At 46.2% G+C, this 25,282-nt stretch overlaps 1 protein-coding gene across 3 annotated transcripts in view; it reads right to left on the reverse strand.

The window, feature by feature from the left end:
* VEGFA (vascular endothelial growth factor A) overlaps window positions 1–25,282 on the reverse strand; it is an 81,718-nt gene that overhangs the window by 36,714 nt on the left and 19,722 nt on the right. For all 3 annotated transcript variants that reach the window (XM_085610264.1, XM_085610263.1, XM_085610265.1), the window contains exon 2: window positions 766–817. In XM_085610264.1, coding sequence (XP_085466390.1) covers window positions 766–817 — 52 coding nt within the window. The remainder of the gene's footprint in view (window positions 1–765; window positions 818–25,282) is intronic.

Genomic DNA, 25,282 nt, shown 5'->3' on the forward strand with positions numbered 1-25,282 from the left:
AAACATACCTTTAGAAAGCACTGTAAACGTTTAGATTACATTTTTTTGCAACAGCCGGTTTATACAGTATGTAAAACATCTTCTAAACTAACAATCTGCATGTTTACAATGCTTTCTGTCAGAGGTTTGCACCTCTTAGCATTACAAATACACGTTACTATTTCCCAGTGCACCGACCAGGGTTGAAATCAGTGACTGTCCGGTTATTCCCACAGACATTAATAAACTGAGTTTTTCTTCCAGAAAAATACATTTCCTACAGATAAATTTAAGTTGCAGTTATTTTTCATTTAAGTTGTGTGCATTATATATTATATGCAGTTAATTGTAGGTGAAAGGCCAACAAAAGTCACAGACTATTTTACTTTTAGCCACATCTGTGACCCAGCCCTCATACTCGCCGACCCTGGCATCACTGTACTCAGGATTACAGTTCCTATACTTTTCTTTATGCACTTTGACCACTGGACAGATTTGATAATTGTTGCTTTTATAAAAAGAGTCAAAGCCCCTCCTTGGGCAGAAGGGCAGGCACTGTGCATCAGGTACGCACTGTCACAGTACTCCCCTATCCAGTTACAATTCCATCTGCCAGGTGGCAGCATTTATTCTAGATCCTTCTGCTATGTGGCCCCCTACCCCCGTTTATCATTATGCCCCTCTCTCAGGCTCCTCCCCATGTACATCCCCAAGAAAAGAGTTCCATCCTGGGAAACTGACAGATTTTAACAACATGCAAAGAAAATTGTTTCCGTCTGCCCTTACCTTCGGCTGCTTTTCTCTCTCCGTAACCCGAGGTTGGAGCTGCGTGCGACCACTGTGAAGGAGATAAGACAAACTAAGTTAAGAATCTTGAGGGTAACACTTGGTCATTCTGCCTGCATCGGCGGCTCCTCTGCTATGGCAGAGGAGCATCGCCCCCCCCCCCACCAGCCTCAAAAATAAAAAAATAAAACAATAATAAAAGTGTTTATTATAGTTTTATTTTATTTTCAATAAACGAGTCTTGGGGGCGGGGCACTGTTGTCTGCGCATGTGGGCTTGGCCGGCCGTCTCAGGACGGCCAAACCGACATGCGCTCTAAAGCGGTCTCAAAACTGAGCTGTGTTGCCGGAATGCCGATCACTGATTGGTAGTCAACCCACCTGTGGGGCCGACACATTCCAGCGGCTACATTTAGTTGACGGTCACCACAGGTCATTGCTTCGGATACCTAAGCTTTAGAGTACAGGTTATTAGTAATACAACCACAAGCCCAGCGTAGGGGACTAGGCTGTCGGCCAACTATGATCCATCAGCAGAACCAGGGCTCAGTGGCAACTTTCAACTCCTCTACTCCTTCAACTAGTGGGATGAGGCTTCTGAAGAGGACAATCAGATGACAGCTGCAATGTCCTTTTGGGGAGGGCCAGTAGGCCCTTTGCGGACATGCATTGCCCTCAATACCCCCATAGTGCTCCGATAATGACGAGAACAGTGGTATTACTTTATGGTGTTTATTAGGGCGCTGGCAGGTCGCCTCCTGGGCACTTCAGAGCAGCTAGATCTCGAGAGCTGCAAAACACGTGCCTGTGAATGCACCTTAAGTGGTCGCTTTTGACCTTTTCTAGCCTAGCCAACCCCATCAGACAGATCTTTAATGATCCCTTCGGAATTGGATTTATCCACATGGTTCACCAGCACTGTGTGCGGATGCTGTAGCCAGCCTCAAGTAAACACAAGACTCTCATCTCTGCCAGAAGCCAAGTATTCTTAGCTCTTCTCCGGGAGGTCTGCCAGGCGTGGCTACATTTTGCAATGAAAAGTTGACAGAAATGGCTTGTGAATGCAATATCGTCGGCCATAATGCGGCTTGGCAGATGCAAGGAGTGTATTTTTATATTACATACAAGAACAGTGTACAAGGGGCACCAAGCTGGAGCATTCATCTTCCTACTATGATCTCCCAATAAACACTTTCTAGACTCCTCCGTCTTCTATCTACCGATTAACCTTTCAATCTAACTAACAGACTCACATGTCCACTGCTCAAATTTCACTATACTAATCCACCACTAATCATTTTTGGGTTTCGGAGTAGCATGCTACCCTCCGAAAAGCGCTTCTACGCCTCATCAGGGGTAGTAAGCGCTATATAATTACAATAGAATTTGTAGGGCTGAGGCTAAATGGCATAGTGTCGCCTGTACTAGGGAATGGGCATCAAACATGGCAGGCTTGCAAAAGTAGAGGTGCAGGGCTCCACGGCAAACCAATGTAGTGTTCTACACCCCTTAAATGAGGAAGGGAGCTAGTGGCGGGAGTAGGTGACATCCAAGAACTATACTTACTCTGTGCTTTCAGGGAAATGAGAAATACCTTTCTAGTCTACTCGGCAAGTTTACGTGTACCCTAATTGAGGAAGTAAGACATTAGTGGGATTCACACAGCCTCACTAAACCAAAGAGGAGTAAAAAACTAAGGCAGTTAGTTCCATGTAGGTGACCTGTAAGAAGCATGCAGTCAGGTGTGAAAGGAAGGGATTTTGTCAACCTCTACCAGATGCATCAGGTTACTCAAGTAACGTGAATAAAAGGTATAGACAAACATTGGTTATGTATAGCTCTCCGTGAGTGCCACAAGCGTAATTATCAGATTCTAGAATCTGGTTATTCACTGCTAGGACATGGCAACAGGAGGAAACAAAACGTTGTTTCCCGCCTTTGCTGCACAGATCTCTCCTCCGAAGGAAGCAGAGTGCAGCTTTGGTGGGGTGGGTGAAGAGAAGGCACAGAAGCTAGTAGGGGTGGGTGACAGGAGACCAGGTATTTTTTTTTTTCATATTTAAGATGGGCGGGGGAGGCATAGCACAGTTTTTTCTTCTTCAAATTTGGACAGCAGAAGAGTTGATTGAATCGAGGGTACTGACAGTGGGTGGCACAACTCCGGGTACTTTTATTATTTTTATTATGGGGGTAATGAGGAGTGTAGTAGGGAAGGGCGGCAAGATGCCAAGGGACCTTTTCTTTTTGGGGATGGGGTATGGAGGAACGTGGATGGGCAGAAGACGGTGGGCGTTGGTGGCAAGACAGGGGACAGGTTAGATCATTTTGTGTTTTTTTCTGTTATGACACCGTTAACCCTGCAAGCTGTTGAAAGTAGGGCGGATGATTTTGGTGCGCCATACATCACAAAGTTGTAGATGGGTAACAGTGAATGAAGAATGTATTTTCATCTCACGGTTCTGAGTGACACTATAGACAACTTGAGCTTCACTCGTGTATCTGATGTCACTTAGAACCTCTGCTGAAAAATATCCTTGGGTTTCCACCCATGTATAATTCTGTATATATATATATATCAGTGGTGTTTTTTTAAATTATATAAGGCATTTGTGGCATTTATTGGATTACAAACTAATTTAAAGTAAATCTAAACTGAATAAAAGAGCTAAGACAAATGTGCAAGATTGTAGTTTCTTGCCATCAGGAAAAATATACACCACTAAAAATAATGGCTGTAGAATGCAATGTTGCCAAAAAAAACAAAAAACAAGCATTTGCAATGCAATAGGTCTCATATTTACGAGAGTTTGAGCTATTGGCATTGTAAATGACAATGCCTTTTATTTATGCGTTTGAAAACCTGCAAGCTGTGCGTAAACAAGCACTTTGTACTTATAGTCCTTGCTTATGAGAAGCAAGGCTGGCAGGCTCTTTTACTGCCAGCCTTGCTTCTTGTAAGCAAGGACTATACGTACAAAGTGCGTGTTTATGCACCGCTTGCAGGTTTTCAAAAGAAATGAATAAAAGGCATTGTCATTTACAATGCCAATAGCTACAACTCTTGCAAATGTGAGACCTATTGCATTGCAAATGCATGTTTATGTAGCGCTTGTTCCCTCCGTATGTACAGTTTCATAGCACTCTGAAGAACAAGCATGCAATATTGGGCCCCAGAGACCGTCTGAGGGCTTCAGCCCGTAACCTGGCACCTGTGCCCCAATACACACCTCCGCCGCCAAGGTGTGTATTGGGGCAGAACTCTTCCCCCATCCCCAGCTCCTGCAGCACTGTGGAGCGCGAACACGAAGCGAGCAGGAGGGTCACACTGCTAAATGGGAGCAAAGAAGGGAAGCGCAAGAGGGTGAGCCTGGGGGGAATGGCGGGAAAGGGGAAAGAGGTGAAGAGAGAGAGAGAGGAGCGTAACCAGTGTTCCAGGGGCCCTAATGCAAGGAAAGAAATGCAACAATCAGGTTTTAGTGGGCACCTCAGATCTCTGGGCCCGGTGCTGCTGCACCTGCTGCAATTATGGAAGGCACGCCACTGGGTGAAGAGCAGAGCGTGTGGCACACGCGGGTGAATGTGGCAGAAGCAGAGAAAGAGGGAACGCGGAGGAAGGGCAGGAACGCGTTGTATTCTGTTCCCTGTGTTTTGGTGGTCAGTGCATCACACAACGTCTATCTTGGCTTAACTCTGCAAGTGTTTCCTTAAGAAGACCCCCGGAAAATAACTGTACAAAATATTAGACTCTTAGCGCACTAACGCAAGTGATGTGGCCTTGTGGCGCTGTCCGCAGCTGGAGAAAGCGAAGGCTGGTTAGTAACTACCTTGGTACTTTGAAGTTAGATGCCCTTTCGGACACTCTCTAACTTGCCCCCCCCCCACCCCTACCCGTCTGGACAGGCAGAGGGGGTCATCAGGTCTCTTGACCTTCCACACACCACATGCCTACAGCCATGAGGCCTGTCAACTCCTTCCCCTGAGCCCAGTGACCCAGACCATCTCCAATCCCCACCCCACATGCACCGCCAGTCTACATGTAGACTGGCACTGCCGGCATGCCATGGGTCACGGGTCACGCATCACACTACGCATTTTAGTACACAGTGCCATACCAGCAAGCAGAAGAAAATGACCTGTATTTGGCAAGTGTTTCTCTATGCGGATTAAGTGTCTCCACCCGCAGGGCTCTTTAGCTCCTCGCCGTCGTAGAGTCTCTTACTACCTTCCCTTGTTTTAAGAAGAAGAGTGCAGGGGACAGGAAGTAAGAGGTATGGGCCATACTGAGATGGTGGAGGAAGAGACAGACACAGGCACTTGGGAAGGGGAAGAAAGATGCATGCGGATGAAGAGGGTATTATAAGAAAGAATGGGATGTTGAAAGAGCCATCTGGAAATGTTTGGAGACAGAACCGCGCCGAGAAAGAGTGAGACACAAGTTAGGAGTGAGGTGGGAGGAAAGACGCCAGAACATAGACATTAGTTTCATCTCTGTAGAGTGTGTCTCTAGTGAGATTCTGGAGCAAGGAGGGAGTGTTAGAATGAGAGAGGCACTAGACATGAAGGAGGGAATAGAGACCACGAAGAGAGGTGGAACAAACAAAACAAAACAATAATACAACGGAGAAACGAGAATGACGGAGTACAAGGAAGCAGAATCTTTCAAGAGAAAGGTGCAACTATCCTTGAAACCAGGTAACTTTAAGACTGACATCATGTGATTTAGACCTTTGCTTTGAAGGCGTGTTGCATTTCTACTTAATATCCAAGACTCTATTTCATCGAGATTGGTTGAAGTTCGTGTTGCTTGAGTGATATTTGGTTCGATGGTATACTGTTTGAGATGTAGTGTCCTGGCGTCCATTTATGACCCGCTGGCTCAGTAGCCACTAATGCCAAGACCTGTCCATAATCTGGAGGTCACGGGATAAAATCCTGGTAGGGCCCACTCTGCCCTTCAGCCGTCGGGAGCGCGATATTATTATTGTTACTGTATTGTAGCATTTCTACAGCACTTCATGTGATTAAGAAGGAGCTACCTGCTGATGTTCTTGTGAAATGAATGGCCTAGAGCTGAGCATTCATCCAACGTTATTATGAATTCTGTAACATGTAGCTTTCTTTTATTTCAATAGAATTACAATGTTTTCAGACTAAAATGGTTTCACTGATAAGGTATTGTTTGCAGGCCACACAGTTTGCAACAACATGGCACACAGATCAATTAGCAATATTTGAAATTCTGTGTGTGTCCATTCCTCTCTCTAGAGGTGGGGGCGGGGTCATAAGGCGTGCCAAGCTCATGAGGTAGTTGTCAAGTGGCCCCAAGGGTTCTATGACTGACACAATCCACCAGTTACAACTCTAAACCCAAGATCACTTTGCATTCTGGACTGTTTTATGATAATTTTAAAATCATTATATTATACAAAACGATGCCATTTCTGGTAGTTTGCTTATTATATGTCAATAACTGCTTTATTCTGCTTGTGATACATTTTCACTCATAATGTCACATATTTGACATTACAGTGTCACACATAAGCACACCAAAAACATGGAAATAACACTCATAGGCAAAGGCAAACCTTGGCAGCTTTGCTGCACCTAGTTTGAACAAGACTTCAAGCCATGGTAGCCGGGTGGGGATGCGCACACACTCCGCAAAAAAAATCAATTAAGAAAATTTAAACAAACTCCCCGCCGGATGTCCCAGCGTGGCCACAGTCCTGCCACAGGTATGTGTGCCCGTGAGCTCTCTGTTGCTGTGGCTTGCACGCTTGTCTCTTGGCACTAGACGCCATACGCGTGCATCGCGAGATGCCTGTGAGGAGCGGGCGCCATCAGAAAGCAGCGTCCTGCTAGTGGTGCACACAAGCCCGCGAGTGGTGCGCAAGCGACAAGGCCGCAAAGTCCCTGCGAGGAGCGTGCGCCATGAAAAGAGCCGGCCTCCGTGTTTCTGTTTCCCACCCACAGTGCAATAGAAGGAGCCACAGAAAGTGCTGGAAGTGTGCACTACTCCTGGGTGACAGCAAACGGGGAGCCCAGAGAGGAACTCCCGCAGCACCCGGGTGCGAGGCAGGACTGGCCTGCCCTGCTGCCACCTCGGCCGCCCGTCAGTCTCATTCTGAAGGAGGCAGCAGCGGGCAAGGGTGGACACTGACGGGAGCAGGAGCGGAGGGCCGGCTGAAAGTTAGCACTGGAGGAGCCTGGGAGAGGAGGAAGAGGCCGACGCTTGAGGAACATGCTTCGGCTCCTGGGTAGCCAGGATGCCGGCAGGGGCTCCTGCTTGGTGCTGGGCGTGCTGCCTCTGCACTGCCTGCTGCCTGACACCCTAGGTGAGTCCGTCCATGGTCTCGTGACATTGAGGGTGCAGTACGGGTAGTGCCGCTGGAGCAAAGTGCGATACAGCACGCAGTGCTGTAAAGCGCCTCTGGGCATACAGTGCTAAGGGGCGCTGGATGAGGTGAGTATGCACAGGCGCTGTTTGTTGTAAGTGCAGTGCATAACGTGTCGGGTGCAAGGGGGTAGCGTGAATGCACCCTGTGTGCAGCATGTGTCTGCCCCAGGGGGTGTAGTCGTGCTCGGAAGGAACGCGGACATCGGGAGGAGGGCGAGAACTGGAAGTCGACACATGACGGCAACAGAAAACACGGGAGAGGGAGAAAGCGTGCCATGCGCGCATTCTGCTTAAACGCCACAACCTGTACGTGTGCACATCTCATGTCCTTGGATTTGTGCTAACGCCGCCATACGCGTGCACAAGTCCTGTCCCCCTTCGAAAGCAAGTCGACAACAATAGATCTCACCTAGCGAGCAGCGCATGGCGCTGCATCGCTAGACGAGACCTAAAAAGTAAAGGAGGTAATTAGGAAAATCAGAAGGTAACGCAGTGGCCAGATTCACATTCAGACTCCCACTCTGCACACACACCATCCACACCTCAAAAACCTCCAGCGGACTCCTGTCAACAAAGGTGCACTCTTCAAGCTCCTCACACATTCATAGAAAGCCTTGCACAATCTAGATCCCTTTTCCTGAACAGCTGCACCAATTTCCAAACCCCAACCAGAAATCTCTGCTTGACCGGTCTCCAGCTCGCACACATCCCCCGCATCATAGAGCCAGAGCTGGCGATCACAAGCCGCTTCCTCGGACCTGGAGTTCCACAAGAGACTCTACCTAGACCAGACTCGGCCAGCACAGTACCCTCCTACTCTAGTGCCTGGATACCCTCCCGAATGAGACGCACACTCTACAAGTACTCATAACAAAGTCAAATGTTAAGATTAGGATATTTGAAACTCAAAAGATCAGTTCCAAGAATGGTATTTTTTTCTACAAAAATTAAAAGGAAAAATTAGGAGGAAAATATTTCCACAATCCAAACAATGCCAGAATTCTACCAGGTATTATTGCTTGAAGTAGCTACACCTGGTAGAATTGGCAACGTTATGCATCCTCCTACATTTGTCCCCTTTAGGGTTGGAGTACTACCTTCACTGGGGTTCTAAAATAATTTGCGCTTTGGTCATGTGGTCTTCTTCAGACTTGTGCACAGCTCATTTTCACATTCTAAATTATTTCTGGGATGTAAATACAACACTGCTCAGCTTGCGTCAGCAGGCTCACTCACTGCTCCCTCTGCGTACGACAGTACTCAGCCTGCCTCAACCATCTCCATACTCGGCGGACTAAATCGCTGCTCAGTGTGCTTTGTTCGTTGCTCCTCAGACTCTCTTAGGCCTGTTGCCTATTTCTTCACAAGCGCTAGATTATGCCAAAAATAAATGTTAATTTTTAAAACTGGTTTTCTCACAAATCCAAAAAAGGAAAGATTGTGGCGATTTTTTAGCAAACTACAGACCAGTATCTAATGGCCCATTTAAATATTTGAAAGAGCAGGTTTTATTCAACAGTCCAAGTTTACAGAGAAAACGTACTTGATGTCAGACCAACAATACAGATTCAGACCACATAGAGGCACAGGGTAAGCCCCATGCATTCATCTGGGATGACCTAAAACTCACTGTGGACGAGAACAGCGTGGTTCCCTATTGCTTCTGGACCTATCACCAGCATTTGACACTCTTCACCGCTGCACGCTACTACAGAGACTCCATCTCATAATGCGTGGAACTGCTGTAAAATAAATGGTCTCATACCACAGCGATAGACGATGCTTAGTATACCTACCATCTCGGTCATCAGCCCCTCACAAGTAGCACAGAGGTGTCCCTCGGGCGTCCATCAGATCTCCTCTATTTTGCAGCATCTACTCAAAGCCCCCATTACTGGACCTGTTTAAATCATTCAACTTCACTTGTTACAACTATGCAGATGACATGCAAATCCTTCTAAAAATGAAGTACTTGAAGACCACTACAAATTAAATCTTAACTGCCCTCACACCAAAAATGCATTAATTAGCCGTAAACACCTAAAGCTCAACTGCACAAAGACACCAGCCTACCACATCTGACCCAATGAACTGGAGGCCTCTCCACTTACGTGAAGAGTGCAAGGAACTGTGGGTGAACCATGGATTCAGAGCTTTCCTTAATACAAATTACCAAAGTCAGAAAGGGCAGGTACTGCACAATAAAAACATTGTGACACATCTTCACATATGTTGGACACCAACAAAAGTTACAAGCTGTCCTCACACTTACAATCTCCAAGCTTTACTATGCCAAAAGCTTATACCTTAGTGCCCCCTCTCCCCTCCTGTTTCATCATATGCAAAATGCAACTCATCTAAGATGCTGCTCTAAGACGCCACCCAAGAGAACGCAAGACTCCAGTCCGGCAATCACTCCAGTGGCTACCTGTAGCTAGACGAGCAATGTTCAGAGCACTTTGCATCATTCTGAGCCTCCCAAGGAAAATAACTATTACACCTAGAAGTTAAGTTCAAGCAAAACAAACAAAATAAGACACTGTGCTCCAGGCTTGCTTCATGGACTATCAAGCCACCTTAACATAAGAAATCCAGGGGAGGCACTGCGGGGTCAGAACAAGCCACCAAGCTCTTCAACTTACCACCGGTCAGAATTTGAAGCATTCTGAAGCATTCGCACTTCAGAAGAGAGTTAAAAGCATGGGTGTTCCCAAGAAACAAATATCATCCCTGAACCCTGTGATTGAACCTGGAATAAATCGCTCCTTGAGATGCAATCTACAGTCCACAGCAATTGAACAGCCCAATTAACACACAACTTTCTATGCCCAGATAAGTTACATAGGGCTGACCTGTGCCTAGCGTGAGTATTATACAGCAATTCCAATTCATATATGACCCTCCTGGCACATGCGAATGCCAATACCTTAACACGCTGCAGTCAGGCAGAGGATTGAAGTCCAAATATGCTGCTTAATAAATCCCTCATACTGTCGGCCCTTTTACACTCGTATAGAACCCCTTAGGGTCATGCCCATCACCCCGTACTGTACTAAACCACAGCAATAAACCACCCACCACCAACTGAACAGATCACCCCATACCGCTGGCCATATTAATTTAGTCCACCACTGCAGATCCCAACTAGATATGTACTATGAACTCTTCTTGGAACCTCACAATGTCAATCATATATATGGGTTGAGAGTGACAGAGTCCATCCCAGCAAATCTACCAAAGCTCTCCTATCAGCCTATGTCTTCTGTGGGCCATAAACTTTGAAGAACAAATACCAGCCTGGACAACCTGGTGTGTTAACAGCTTCATGGAGAAGGATCACAGGAAATACAATAAAGGGACCTGCTGAGCTTTTCAAAGCTGCAAGCGAAAAGAATACCGAAAAGTGCGTTTCTATGGCTCACACGTCTTCATCCATCACACTGCTAAGCGCTGCATCCCATAACATAACTGCACCTTGATGGTCCTCACGCACTGCATGGGAACAGCAATAGCACCCTTTACACCCCAAGCCCTACATGACGTAGCATGCTACTCACATAAGCAGGTGCCTCAGCACCCTACCTGTGGTTACTAAGAGCTACAGAATGTCACAACTGAGTAAAAGGAGCGCGATAGTCCAGAGTTTAAGACTAAACCCCACATGGAGAATGATTTGAGTACTACTGGTGGTAATCGTAGTATTCACAAGAACTGCGATGGGTTTGAAAGAGAAAACCTAATACTGACCAGGACAGGGCTGGGTGGTGCCTCTGGTGCCTGGTAAGAGGCACAACCAACACGCCGAGTCTGTGTTCTCAAATGGGGGAGCGGTGGGGAAGGCTGGGCTACCCGAAATGGGTTTCCGTTCTTTTGGCTTGCAAGGAGGAATGCCGGCATAGGCTGCTGGTGGAGAGGGCGGGCCCGTCAGCTGGTCCTATCGGTGCACCTGCACAAAAAGGGGAAACCAGCATGCCTTTTATGCAAATAAAGACGTCAGCGACAGAACGGACTTCTAAAACCAAAAGAAAGATACATTCACAAACTAGTCCTGTTTGTTGTTAAGGACACCTACATTATGAAAGTGTTTCATGACCAGACAGATTGTGGGAACGAGCTATGCAAGAGCACAGAACAGAACATGTTTGGCATAAAGGGAACACATGGGCCTCCCAAATATGAAACTCTTGCCGGATATCTAAAACAATTATTGTCACCAAGAATCGAAGGTCCCATCTAAGAAGCACTCTGTGATGTTGGGAGTAACTCGGAGAGTTCAGTGGTTGTTAAATGATCGACTGTGGCCTTAGGAGGGCCAATATCCAGTTCCGGCCTCACCACTAGTACCAGCTGTGTGACCTTGCACAGACATGACCCATGCCAAGGGCCCGAGTGAAGCGAGCACAGCTTCAGCATCGTTCCCTGTGCGAGATTAAAAAATGTGTTTCCCCTCCGTTCTGAGGACCTCTCAATCATCGGCTCACTCGTTGGCACGCGACCACACTGCATTCATGCAGACATGAGACGCAGACAAGCCTCCGTCGGTCACCTGGTCGCAAACTGTTATGTAAAGAGAGGCCTTTTCCTCACATCCCAGCATTGACATTGAACAGGACCCCTGGCAGGTTATGAAGCCTGTAAAAGGCGTCTCTGGGCAGCCCTGGTCCTAAATCCTCCCCTGTTCCGCGTGGCCTTGGTTCCCACTGCTGCTCGCTGCGGGCCTTGGTGCTGCTGCAGCAAGGTTGAACCGTCTACCTCGCACAGCGCTCTGGCGCCACCTACCGGCTTCATGGGATGCAGACGCCAAACGGAGGCACAGACTTCACAACTCCCTTCACTTCTTGCTGAGTGAGCATTTCAGTATTTTCTCTCCGAGTTCGAACCTCTGCTGTGCTAGCTGGCAGTCTGCCACTGCGGCCAGACCCCTTTCTGTGCCAGAGTGTCCCATGCCCTTTCATAGCAAAAGGATGCTGAAAAGGTATAATCTTTTTTTAAAAATCTGTCTTTGCGTCACGGTCGGTCCATTGCAGTGCCCCTCGGCACAGACGGACCCTCCAGACTCGTTGTGCAATCTCTGACCCCCATGGAGGAAGTGCCATCTCGACACCCGAGTATAATTTATTGCAAGACATTTTGGAATGGTTTACGTTGTTTACAGGAATGTTGGCTAGATGCTCAGCCCATGGCTAATTTGGGGCGCGAGCTGTAGGGCACAAGGCCCCAATGTATGCCGACTAACTCCACCAGTAGGGAAGTAAAAGAGGCTGTAGAGGAGACGCGAGAGGCCACTCCCGGCTTCCTGGTGCCCGGCTGGATGCCATTCTGGGCCAAACGCTTTATGTGCCTCGGTTACCTCATGCCATAACGGACAGCACATTCAAACAGGCTGGACACTGGGGTGAAACTGTAGCAACGAATTAGTAGAAACAGTTTAAACATTAAACAAAAAAGCATCTCTTTAATAACCGGAGAAACAAACCCGGAAGGCGGAAGTGAAGCGGCTTTTAGTTAGCAGCGATGACATGGGTTCCGCGGGACCTGCAGCAAGCGAGAGTGGTGGAGAATGGCATGGGTGTGGAGTGCTGCCCTTACGAGGCCCCACCCTATGGACCAATGTTTCCTCCGCTAATAGCCTATGTGTTTTTTTTAAATTATATATGCATGCTAAATTGGTATTCATTTACATATTATTCTATGTTTCTAACAGCCCTGAAGAAGAGCTCAGTGCTCGAAACACTGTTGGCTGTTTGGAAAGTTAATTCCAGTTGAGAGTAAAACAAGTCATCCTACAGAATTGATTTTTCTTCTCAGTATATTTTGTTTGAAAACTGTGTGTGTTTATGTATATCTTTTTTACTTAAGATTTCTAACACACAGACGCACACAGCTTAGCTCTGTAGGGCAGCGAGCCAGTTGCACATATTCCCCATCGTTGACAGCCGGGGTGTTCTTGAGCAAGTCGCTTCATCTACTCAGTCGTCTGACATGAATACCTGGGGTGCCCATGGAGTCCGGAGGAGGGTGGAACGGTAAGGGGTGTGGACAGGCTTTGGGGTATCGGAGAGTATGTTCATAGATGCGTGAAGCAGCTCGCAGTAACCGGCACTAACAATGGAGTGCGGAGAGGAACCTATGAGGGTGGCAGAGAGCTCATCGGAGGCCGCCGAGAGAGAAGCATGTGTGTTCCATTACACGGGAAGGGACCGGGTATCTTGTTGGGTGCAGGTCCTCACAGAGAGGTAAAATGCAGCAGGACTGAATCCCCCCCCCCCCCCACACAAGAGTCTTACCCTCAGCAGACTTGAGTGTGGCCTCAATACCCCGCCACAGAAGAGCCAGAATGGCCGGAGGTGCTTTTCGTGTCCCAGCCCCCACCCTATGGAACTCTGTCATCTTTGTTAAAAAAAAAAAAACTCAAAGCCATTTAAGCTTCCGGAAGCAACGGAAGACCTGGTTCTTCTCCCTCTAAGCCCTGCCTGCTCTGTACTGTACTGCGGTCTCATACTTGTGGCAAGCGCCGTGAAGCCCCCATCAGGGTATCCGTCTGCTCTAGAAGGGACCAAGATGGAAGGTTAGGGTCGAGACAAACTAAGAGCCTGCTCTGCGAAGCAGCGAACCGGGGAGAGGGGTGGGAGAACGGCAGATGGCGGTAGGAAAGAACACGAGACAGCAAGATCGAGAGCCATGAAGAGAAGAAAGGGGGGTATGCGTCAAAGGACAGAGGAGGAAGATCAAACTTGGGCGGGGATTCGACACTGGATGAAGATTGTGATATGTGCGGAGACGCTTGCCGGAGCCATGTTAGAAAGGGAGCTGGCTGTGGCCCAGAGAGAGAAGAAAGCACGTCTGTGGAAACCAGATCTCCCCGTGTTATTCTGTGCTGTCAGTAACAATCAGGGCCGCGGCCTGCAAGCATGCCCTCTCTGCTAAATATGGGCCTAGCTGCCTGTGCCTGTGGGGCTGGAGGGCACAGACTCCAACACACTTGGCAGAGTCCTGCAGGCCGTTCAAAGGCACAGAAAGCGAACAAGGTCACATCAAGTGGCCTGAGCGGCGCGTAGCAGGGAGCAGACGGATTGTGTAGCCAGCCTCTGGGCGCACAGATAGCCTCAGCCTCCTCCGTGGCTCTCATAATGATTTACAATGCGTGTCCTTTTATGGCCACTCCCAGCAGCAGCCACAGAAGTAGGTGCAGGCTTGACTCTACCTGTGGTTGGGAGTGAGCGCGCCACCCTCACTGCACTCCTTCAGACTGTACACAGCCAGCCATCCGTGCCAGGGACTTTTACTCTACCAAAAGGCATTTTAGTACGAGGTGAATTAGTATGCATTTAATATACGCGACTTTGGCTCCTTTAAGAAGATCTTGGCAATGTGCGGGTAAGAGCAGGATTTAGCGACACCAGTGGGGGAGGAAGGATGATGGTATTATTGAATGAGTGCCTGGCACATGGAGTCTTTAGATGACAATATCCAAGTTTACAGATTCTTCTAAAACAGGTGCTCAGAGTTGATATAGGTCATCTGTTTAGCAAGTTGGTTCCGAGCCTTTGTTCCCAAGACTCCAAAGGATTTCCCACCTTTGGTCTTACACTGAAATGTAGGTTTAAGAAGATAAGCGGAGGAGGATCTCAGTGCGCGGGAGGGGGTATGGGGAGTGATATACGGTCTGTAGGTTTAAGAAGATAAGCCGAGGAGGATCTCAGTGCGCGGGAGGGAGTATGGGGAGTTATATACGGTCTGTAGGTGTAAGAAGATAAGCCGAGGAGGATCTCAGTGCGCGGGAGGGGGTATGGGGAGTGATATACGGTGTGTAGGTTTAAGAAGATAAGCCGAGGAGGATCTCAGTGTGCGAGGAGGATCTCAGTGTGCGAGGAGGATCTCAGTGCGCAGGAGGGAGTATGGGGAGTGATATACGGTCTGACCACCGGAAAGAAACTTTGAAGACAAATGGTCCAATTTTAGGGGAGATGGCATTTGCTAAAATTGGCAAAATTTCACGCGGATTGCCACCATCTTGTCCATACATTGAATATAAGGTCTAAAAGTAGGCATGCTGTTAAATTCACCCGGCCTCGCACGTGGTTGTGACAAGCCAGACCATTGGCTTGAGACTGGGGCCGGAGGTGGGATGTGCTGCTCATGCTGAGTGGGTGTCATTGGCAAGATGATAAATCCGCTCTTCATCAATCAATCAGGGATGTATAAAGTGTGACAAATCACCGCGAGGGTCTCAAGGCGCTGGAGTTACCAACCACTTTTTATTTTTAAAACCCGAAAAGCAAGAAGGCACTTAAAAGGGGTCAAGGCAAGGAGAAAGCTGCCTAAATGAGTGAAAAGCAAAGAGATGGTACTTAAAAAAACAGGGGTGAAAGCAGGGAGAAGACAAGAACAAGAGCGTGCAGCAGCACGGGGAAAGCTGGGAGCGGAGTGGAAGAGTACCATGCAAGGTCTGGCCCATGATGCACCGGATGGGGGAGGGGCGACCTGAAACACTTCCGGTATACTTTGTTTCTGACAGGCCCTGCACAAGGGATCTTTGCCCATTTGGAAAAGAGCTCCCATGTCATAGCGGGTTACACCTGTTGTCTAAAAAAGGAATTAGAGAAACTCAGGGCGAGGAATCAACAGGGAAACATCTACAGTGGTGCCCAAGGAAGGCGGCCACGTGATGCCGTGTCCGGGTGTGTAGTTATTGCATTTTATGCTCGCATTAGAATAGCACCTTAGCCCTGGGCAGGGGCACATGTTCCCAGGCCTTCTTTCCATTTTACCCGGACACCGATGGCACTGAAGAAAGAAGCTAGGATGTAACAGGGTGCACCTGGGGACACCGCGATTCCGCCACGTCAGTTTCCACTTACCGACCGTTTTCATCAACTACTTTAGTCCTTTGGTGTAACTGATGTGAAAGAAGGCCGACTACATCAGCCCCAATGCACATGGCTGCAACTCCCGCCTCCCCTCACTGGCCTATCAGGCGGTGGCGTGCTGGGATGAGACCTGTGTCTAGTGAGAAGGCATCAGGTAACCCGCCAGAATTCAGGGTCACCTGGGGTTGCCAGGCGCCCTGAGCAGAAGCTGGAACCTCTTACCTTTCACCATCGCTCATTCCTGGCCCAATACCCACTGCTGAATACCCTCCCCGCCCCCACATACGTTTTTTACGCGTTCCTTAATTAAAAACAGAAAATTTACTGCCAAGAAAACACTTCTGGGGAGCGAGGTGTCACAATGCAACACTGACGTGGGGCAGCTAAAACACATGTTTTAATTTAGAGCGGCCCTAATTGGCATTTGTGTTTATTTTTTCCTTCATCTGGTTATTTATTTACGTGTCACTTGTGATCTCAGGTTGGGAGAGTTGGATATTGCCAAGGGCTGCACTCATTAACCCCAGCATCGCCGAGGGTGCAAGCGGGGTGCTAGAACACACACACTCACTCACTCACTCCATGGGCCCACCATGGAAGCCTGCAGGAGGGGCCAGAGGCGCCATGAGCATGTCCGAATCGCTGTTCGCCTTATTCTGGATCCAACATCTAAACCGAAATATTGGGGGATGGCTTGCCCCCCACCACCCCCGTATATAAACATATCTTTTTATAAACACATATATATATATATATATATATATGTATATGTAGACACACACATATATATACATATATATATACACACACACACACACTTATATATTTCATTGTATGTCCAGCATATCTTAAGTGACGGGTGTCTTTACTGAACTGCAAACCTCATCAGCTCTCGGATACCGCGATGATCATCTTTGCGCTTTATAAAACACGAATATATATATCCAACGCTGGCAGACACATGATCGGGTTGAGCAGGCTCACACGATTTGGGTGAAGTGAGAAAAGCCACGATTACACCCAGGGGCCACTGCTTACATTTCTGGCCACAGTCACCAGCTCACCTCTCCGGCCATCATTTCTACACCTGAAGGCTCGGCATGGCTTGCGCTGTTGCTGCATTTATACATCCATGTATACTCCTGACAAGGTGCTGAAGTGCCTCTGCGGGAGTGCATGGATGTCATTCCGGGGTCGTCAGGTGTTGCACTTGCAACCACAGGCACTGCATTGGCTTCCCCTGGACTCAGAGGTGGTAAGATCACTTCCAGAAATGCTGTGGCACCTCACCCCTATGAACGTCCATTTGGGATCCAATCTGCTTTTTTTGTAATTTATTGTGTTACACGAATAGTGAATAACAGGTTATTTATTATTCACTGTTAGTGTAATAAAATATGGAATACAATTAGCTAGAATATAGCCCTGGGGGAGAGTGTGTGTGAATGTGTAAGCATCTGTGTGTGAGTGAATGCATAGGTCTAATGGGGTTTGATGTCACTCCGTTACCCCTGGCATTTCGGTGAATTGACGTTCATGCGGGAGTGCTATGGGCAGAAGAGCCTGTCCCGGCCATGGGCTTGTATGGCTACTGTGTTGAAGCAGTGTGTGAGGATCAGTTCTGCTCGTGTTCTGTTGCTGCACCAATGTATGAATATGGAAAGTAAGGGATGACAGCATTAACTCCCAAGTATGTGGATGGATAGAAAATGTGTGTGCGCAGCATGGCCATTGTGGGGCAAGTTTTGGTGCTGTGCTTGTGTGGCAGAGCCTGCTGAAGCAGTGTCAAAGCAAGCGTGTAACAGCATCTCTGCCTGCGTCTACAGGGAACTTGTGAAAATCGACATGTTGCATATGACTGCTCATAGTGAGTGTATGCACTTTTCATTTGTATAAAGGCTCAAATAGTCTCCCAAAGCATCAACGTTACAGAAATACCTCCCAACAAAAGAGTCAATCAGTATATTCCAAAATCCAGCCATACTCAGTTACCAATTCGGGCACTCCTGTCCACCCCCTGACAGATCTTGGGCTCTTTTTATCCATGTTCTAGGGTGGGGAGATAGTTGTTTAAGAAATAAAGGGTGGGCCTGTACTCCTGTTCTGGGGCTGGGTCATCATCACCCCCGCCGACCTCAGGCAAAGTGAGACTGCTTTGAAGCCCTGTTCCGTGGTGGGGTAATTCACCGAAAAGAGGTTGCAGTCTCCTCCCCAGTGCTTCTCACCCGCACATCCAGCATTACTACAGCCGAGAATGTGGTTCAGTGAGTTCGTTCTCCTCTCTGAAACCTCCAGCTGTGAGCTGGAGGTTACATCTTCAAATCTCAGCAAGGCCAACTCAGCCTTTTTAGGTCGAGCCTGGCCGGAGCATGCGCAGCTCTACGAGGCATGCTGTATTGAGGTATGGCATAGAAGCTCCGCCCATCTTTTCAATTGGCTCCTGTTACTGTCCTTTCGAAAACGTTGCTTTTCATTTGTGAATAGGCTTAGTAGTCCCTCCGTGGTGCCGCCTTGTCTGCATTTGTAACCTTCCATGAGGACTGGACTTTTAACTTGTGTTTGTACACGGTCTGCTTTATCTAGTCAGTGAGCTCTATTTTCTTTAATGATGTTCCCTATTCCACCCACTATGTCGCAGCACGCAGCCACCTTTTATATTGTTATTAATCATGTAATTTTTCATTTACAGCGCGGTCCGCTTTTACTATAGCGCCCGCACTTAATTATTTAAAGCACGGCACAGTCCGCTTTCACTTTAGCGGCCACGCTTATTTATTTAGTTAATTTACAGCGTTACCGCTTTCACTTTATCGGCTGCGCTACAAAAGCTTTCTTTATTTTTACAATTAGTGTAAAAGCGCCCCATTCGCGCTTTCACTTTAATGTTGGCCTCCCCCCTTTTCTTTAGACGCTGCTCACTGTAACCTGAATACGGCGAGCAGCCTCTAAAGGAAGGGGAGGAGGCGAGAGTTGATCTATTAGCATTAGAAATGACAATGCCTTTTATATTTGCGTCGCTTGGAAAAACACCTAAATAAAGGGCATTATCATTTACAATGCCAAAAGCTTAAAACTCTTGCAATTTGGAGACCTATTGCATTGAAAATGCTTGTTTATATATGTGTGTGTGAATATATATACAGACATGTATATACAGATATATATGCCACTTATTTGAGTGTGAGGAGGGGCCTTGAGTCATGAGCGACTCAGCTGAGTGGGTCATAATGCACCTTCCATAACAATGGTAATAGACTAGTGCACTCTGTCCATCTGCATAGGTTATTTATGCCATGAATATTTGCCTTATGTATTTATTTTAAAACAAGGTGATTAACCAAAAACTGGATGTAAAGGGTTACATTTGTGTGTAGCAAAATAAAATCATTTTGATGTTGCCCGGTTGCTTCCATTTGTAATTCTAACTAGCAGTCCTGAGGCAGGTGACAATCTGTTGTTGTAATAAATTGGAACTTGACCTTTGCACTGTGGTAATAAATGAGTGAATGCTTATATTTAGCTCAGTGGCTCTAAACAACATTTTATTTTGCCACATTAATTTTTACTGCCATGCCTCGGCCCAACTCCTTGACACCAGCCAACCCCACTGAACGCATCCCTAGCTCTCTGTCCTACATGGTGTCTGTATGGTTCTTTTTTTATTTTTTACTCTTTTTGAAACTCGTGAGTCATATGTGACTCTTTTTTTGTTTACAAAATGGTAGACATATCCACTACCTAAAATAACTGCTTGTGTAATCAAAATCTCCGTTTGACTTGCGTGTCAAGAGCTTTTTGCCTTGTTCCTTATAAAGCATTCACAATGTCCACGCCTCTAGTATCCTCCCTATGCTTCCCTGGGGCCGGACACCTCTGGAGTCGGCCCCCCGCGGCGATATAAAAATGGTCTCCACTGTGCTCAGCTTGAGTCTCATAATTAGATTCAAGATGGCTGACATCTTTTCTCCAACTAATGATATTTCTCAAAAAAATCCAAATGTGATAGAATAGTCAGTCAGTCAGTCAATAAACTTTATTCGGTTGTGCGAATTGACAACCATAAAAGCATTTACACTACATTTAAAAAGAACACATTAATACATAAGGATAAAATACAGTTGTAAGATAAACAGGTGAAGACAAATATACAACAAGCATTCAGAGTATTTTGTGGAGTCCATTATAAAAAAGAGGTAATAGCAATTCATATATTATTTTTATCCTTCCATACTATTTCTAAATTTTACTGCCAATTTTAAAAAACTACATAGATACATGGTATATTCACAACTTAATAGCTGTAGAAAGTGCAGTGCAGGACGATATTGTATAAAATTTAGTTTTTTCAGACAGGGTTTTAAATATAGATTCCTCGGTACAGTATAAAAGGGACAAAAGAAAAGAAAGTGTGCCAGGTCTTGCGGAGACATATCGTCGCAGCCGCAAGCCGGCAACACTTGTCCACGATGAGATCCCCTAGGTACAGCCAGCAGAAAATGAAACAGATTAAACCTGAACCTGATCAGTAAGAAACGGTCATAACTGGACAATTGCCAGGATAAATAGGGTTCCATGAGCAAGGTGCTTTTTACTAATACATGATTACGAACACTTTCTTTTTTTAGCTCACGTGATTCCCTATCTTGAATTCTAAGATCAATAAAAGCTTTCTTGACCGTTATAACATCCTGTTTAGTGATCGATTCAGGGGATAAAAAGAGTTCAAGGCGACCTAGATCAGCAAAGCACTTAAAAAGATACTTTAACCAGGGAACCTTCATCCTGTTGTCCCATGTGAGTGACTCTCTTAAAATAAGCTGGGTTAGTGGAATGTTATCATTTAACCAACTATTCATCCAGCATAACATGGGATTAACAGCAATCTTGTCACTTACGAAGGAAACCCCCAGTTCCTCGTGCACGGAGAAGTTGGCCGTGCCCCTGGGAACCCTTAATGCTAATTTCAAGAAGTTATTTTCAACAGTCTGTAAGGGATCCGGAGGAACATAACCCCAAATTTCACTTCCATAGCACGCTGTGGAGACACTTTTTGCTTGGTAAAGTTGGAGCAAGGCGGCAACTGGACTATTGCCCACTTTCTTAGAAAAGTCCATTATTGCCGCGTTTACCCTAGTGACTTCTCCCTTCTTTTTTTCAATCACGGGTCCCCAATTTAATTGACTGTCAAAGAGGACCCCGAGATAGGAAAATGTATGTGTAGTAGGAATACGTACACCATTTACATTTAGGCAGTTTGCTTTTTTATTTCCCTGTCCGACCTTCATTATGTATGATTTAGAGTTATTAATGCTTAACTCTCTTGAGGTCATGAAAGAATGGAAGGAGTCTAGTAAGATTTGTAGTCCGTTTGCTGTTCTTGATAGGAGAACTGCGTCATCCGCATATAAAAGGACTGGCAGCCCCCTACGGCCTATGTACGGATAATCCGTATTAGTGCTTAAAAGATGCTCTTCCAGATCATTTATGTATAAGTTAAAAAGGAATGGGGCCAGGATGCAGCCTTGTCGGACACCACGATGCACCCCAAAGTCTTTGGTCACATTCAGGTCTTGGGTGAATCTGACATTTGCATTGGTGTCCGAGTGCATATCATCTAACAAATCAACTAAGTTTGGATCCACACCCATTTTTAGCATGGCGTCCCAGAGCTTCCCCCGGCTCACACAATCGAAAGCCGAGGAAAGATCCATGAACGCCATATGGATCGTTCCTCTTCGAGCCTTAGTATACTTCGCGATGATGAGGTATAAGTTTAAACATTGTGAAATCGTAGAATGACCAGGCCTGAATCCATACTGGATTGAAGATATTATATTATTTTCTTCTGACCATCTGACCAATCTGTTCAATATTACTCCTCCCACAACTTTAACCACGGAGTTTATTAAAGATATTGGTCGATAGCAGGCAGGGCTACTGCGGTCTCCTTTTTTAAAAATAGGCACAATAGTGGATACCCCCCATGATTTTGGGCATCCACAAAGCACAGCAGCATTAAGTACAGCTGTAAGGACCGGTGCCCAGAGTGTTATACAAGATTTAAAAAGATCAGGAGGGAGACCGTCAGGTCCTGGGGCCTTGTTGTTTGATAGGCCTTCTATGCCCTTTATTACCTCATCAGTTGTGAAGAACAGAGATTTTTCACTAATTTCTTTTGGACTGCATTGTACCTGGGAACCATTACCTTTAAAAATGGAACTGAAGTGGTTAATCCAAACTTCTTCTGGGATTTTGGTGCCTGTACTTGAAATACTGGGATGATCAAATAAGGGCTTGTTAATGATCTCCCAGAACTTAGAGCTATTTTTTAGTATCTCTGGATCTAACAAGGATTCCCAAACGCTTTTCTTGACAGCACGTTTGCGAATGGCAAGAGACTTTTTGTACTCAGCCCGCAACACCCTGATGGTTGAAGGATCTCTCTGGTTTGTTTTTAATGCTTTCTTGAGCTCGCGACTGGCCTTCGAACAGTTGCTGTCAAACCATTTTGGATTATTGGATGAGTTAGCTATCCTCTTAGCAGGTAACGTTAAAAGTGACTCCACCTTTTTAGCAATCTCATTAAAAGACGTCAGAATTTGTAATGGTGCTGAAGCAGTAGATGTACATGTTATCAGATCATGATGGCATACATTGTTGATAGAAGAATAAAATTGCTTACAGTCCACCATTGACCACTTTAAGCGTCGCTTACCATTAATACATTTAGTGGTACCACAGTCCTCTCGAGGGTTATGTTTTTCGAGTAAGTTCACACCCATAGTAATACGTAAAGGATTGTGATCGCTAAAAATGCTTGAAATAATCGAAAAATCCCCAACAAAATTAACAAATTCTGCCGATAATAGGATATGGTCTATATATGACCCTGTTGCGTGACCTTTAAAAGTAGGGGTTGAAAATACAGTTTGTTCCTCAACTATTGACATAGCAGTGAAAAGGTTATATTCATTCATTAAGTCATTTAAACATGAACCCCTTCGCGAGTGATCAAAGTGTATTCCTTCCAGATTGTTACAACCCAAATGACCAACAGGACTCAGGCTAGGATTCCCACATAAATGAGTGTTGAAATCACCCGCTATTATCTTAAGGCGGGGAAGGGAATCATCTTTGGCCCTTAGGAATTCACGCAATGACTCCATATTGCAATCGCCAGACTGACTCACTGCGTTATAAAAGTTGATCAGAGCAAAACTTGTACTGCCCCTCTTAAATTCGACAACCTGAATATTATTATTGCCAGAGTGATGTACAGTTTTAAGGCATATTAGTGATAAGTTAACAAAGATTGCCAAACCCCCTTTAGCTCTACCACTAGGTGAAGGAACTGCCGAAGTTATAAAACTCTCATAACCGTCAATGTGTATATTTTTCCCCACTGCCCAGGTTTCTTGGAGGCATATAACGGGGTAATTTTTAACAAAGGATAACCAATCTATATTAAACAATTTATCCTGCAGTCCAGCTATATTCCAGGATAATAGCCCCTCCTTATATTTAATTGGTTCATGTTGTATTATAGCCACATTTCCACATACAATTTGAGTGATAGGTGTTAAGCCTGTACAGCAGCGTACCCCATCTGACCCGGGATTAGCCGAAGAACAAGCTTGAGGACAGGCTGGGTTTATATCAGTGGGTAAACCTGGTATATCTATTTGATTCCAGCCAACCAAACCCCCATCCTTACTGCCTTGCGTTTCTAACCCTTGAAGAATATCTCCAAAGTCTGTAACTTCTGGCAATCGGTCAGTGGGGAGGAGGTTAGAAGATGTGTCAGGTAGTCATTCCACCCCATCCAGTCCCCCCTCGTCTGAGAAGATGCCATACCTATTGGAGATGGGGATGTTAAAGTGATTATTAAGATGAGTAGAGTAATATTGATCTGGAGGGGGTGATCGTATTGGACGTTCCCTTCTATCCTGACTATACCCCCAGTTATTAGTTGGTACCTCAAAACCCCAGCCATTAGATGTCGCTGGCCATATAGGCCTGGTGAAATTATGGGTAGGCTTAGGATAGGACATGCTCCGCTGTTTTTTGCCGAAAAATTCTAGGGTGAGAGGAATGATGGTACCTCTTCTGCGCTGCGGCGGCAAAATATTTGGCAGGATGTTTGGTAAGACTGCAGAATTGGCAAAATTTATAATAATGCAGTCACCCTTGAATTTTTTAGGGTTTTGACCTATCCATGGGACCCTTCTGGCTGACTTAATGTCACCAGCTAGCTGTTGTTTCCCCCACGGGGCCAGCTGCATATTGCCTGATAACCAGTGCAGGGCCTTACTTGTTACTGCCGGGGGGGATTCTGATTGGTCTGGGGCTAGTGGGGGGACGTTAGCCAATACCAGTACTAATGGAGCCGCATCTTCCAGAAACTGTACCGTAACTTCTTCTGTAGTAGGTGCAGGTATTACAGGCGGAATTGGGGGTAATGTATCTCCTGGCAGTAAATGATGTGTCGCTGTAGTTGAGGACTGTTCCTGTAAATTTGCGTGTACAGTGTTTGAGGTAGTGCCTCCCTCAGATGAAGGAAAAAGAGCCTCTTTTACGGGTAGAGCTAGGCTGGTAACTGTGTCTGATATATTAGACACAGCTTCTACTAACTTTTTTTGATCTGCACCTAGTTTCTTTATATCGGCAGTTAGCTTGTCCAATTTGGTCACTACTGGTTTAATTAAGATTTTAAGTTTAGTGTCAATTAAATCAGCTAATCTTGATAATAACTCCTCATCCACATTATACTTCTCGGGTTCTTCTACTTTCCCCCTGCTTTTGTCCCTACTTCTCACGGGTGACGCAACCCTCTTCTTCCCTAAAAGAACTCCACCACGGTATAATTGAGTTTTTCTACATTTTCTGATGGCACGTGGCGCATGATCTAGAACTGGGGGATCAGCTTCATTATTTGGCTGCTCACTCTCCTGCACAATTTGATCTTGGTCTTGATCAGTGTCAACTACCTGGCATTCCGAGTCATTAGCCCGAGCTATGTCTTGACCCTGTGTTGTACGAGTACTCAGGTTTGAAATGCCATGTTCTAAGGTATCAGAGTCTAAAACTGCACTTCCCTCGACCTGAGAAGGTTTATCAATCCAGGGTGAATCAGGTGAAGGGCTTAGGGGAGATAAGTTAGGGGACAGGCTAAGACCTAAGGATTCGCGCCTCTCGTTGTTAATCTTAGAGACTACTTGTATCATATAGTTTTCTATTGAGTTACCTCCCGC

The sequence above is a fragment of the Triturus cristatus genome, chromosome 6, assembly GCF_964204655.1.
Source record: "Triturus cristatus chromosome 6, aTriCri1.1, whole genome shotgun sequence".
Lineage (NCBI taxonomy): Eukaryota > Metazoa > Chordata > Amphibia > Caudata > Salamandridae > Triturus > Triturus cristatus.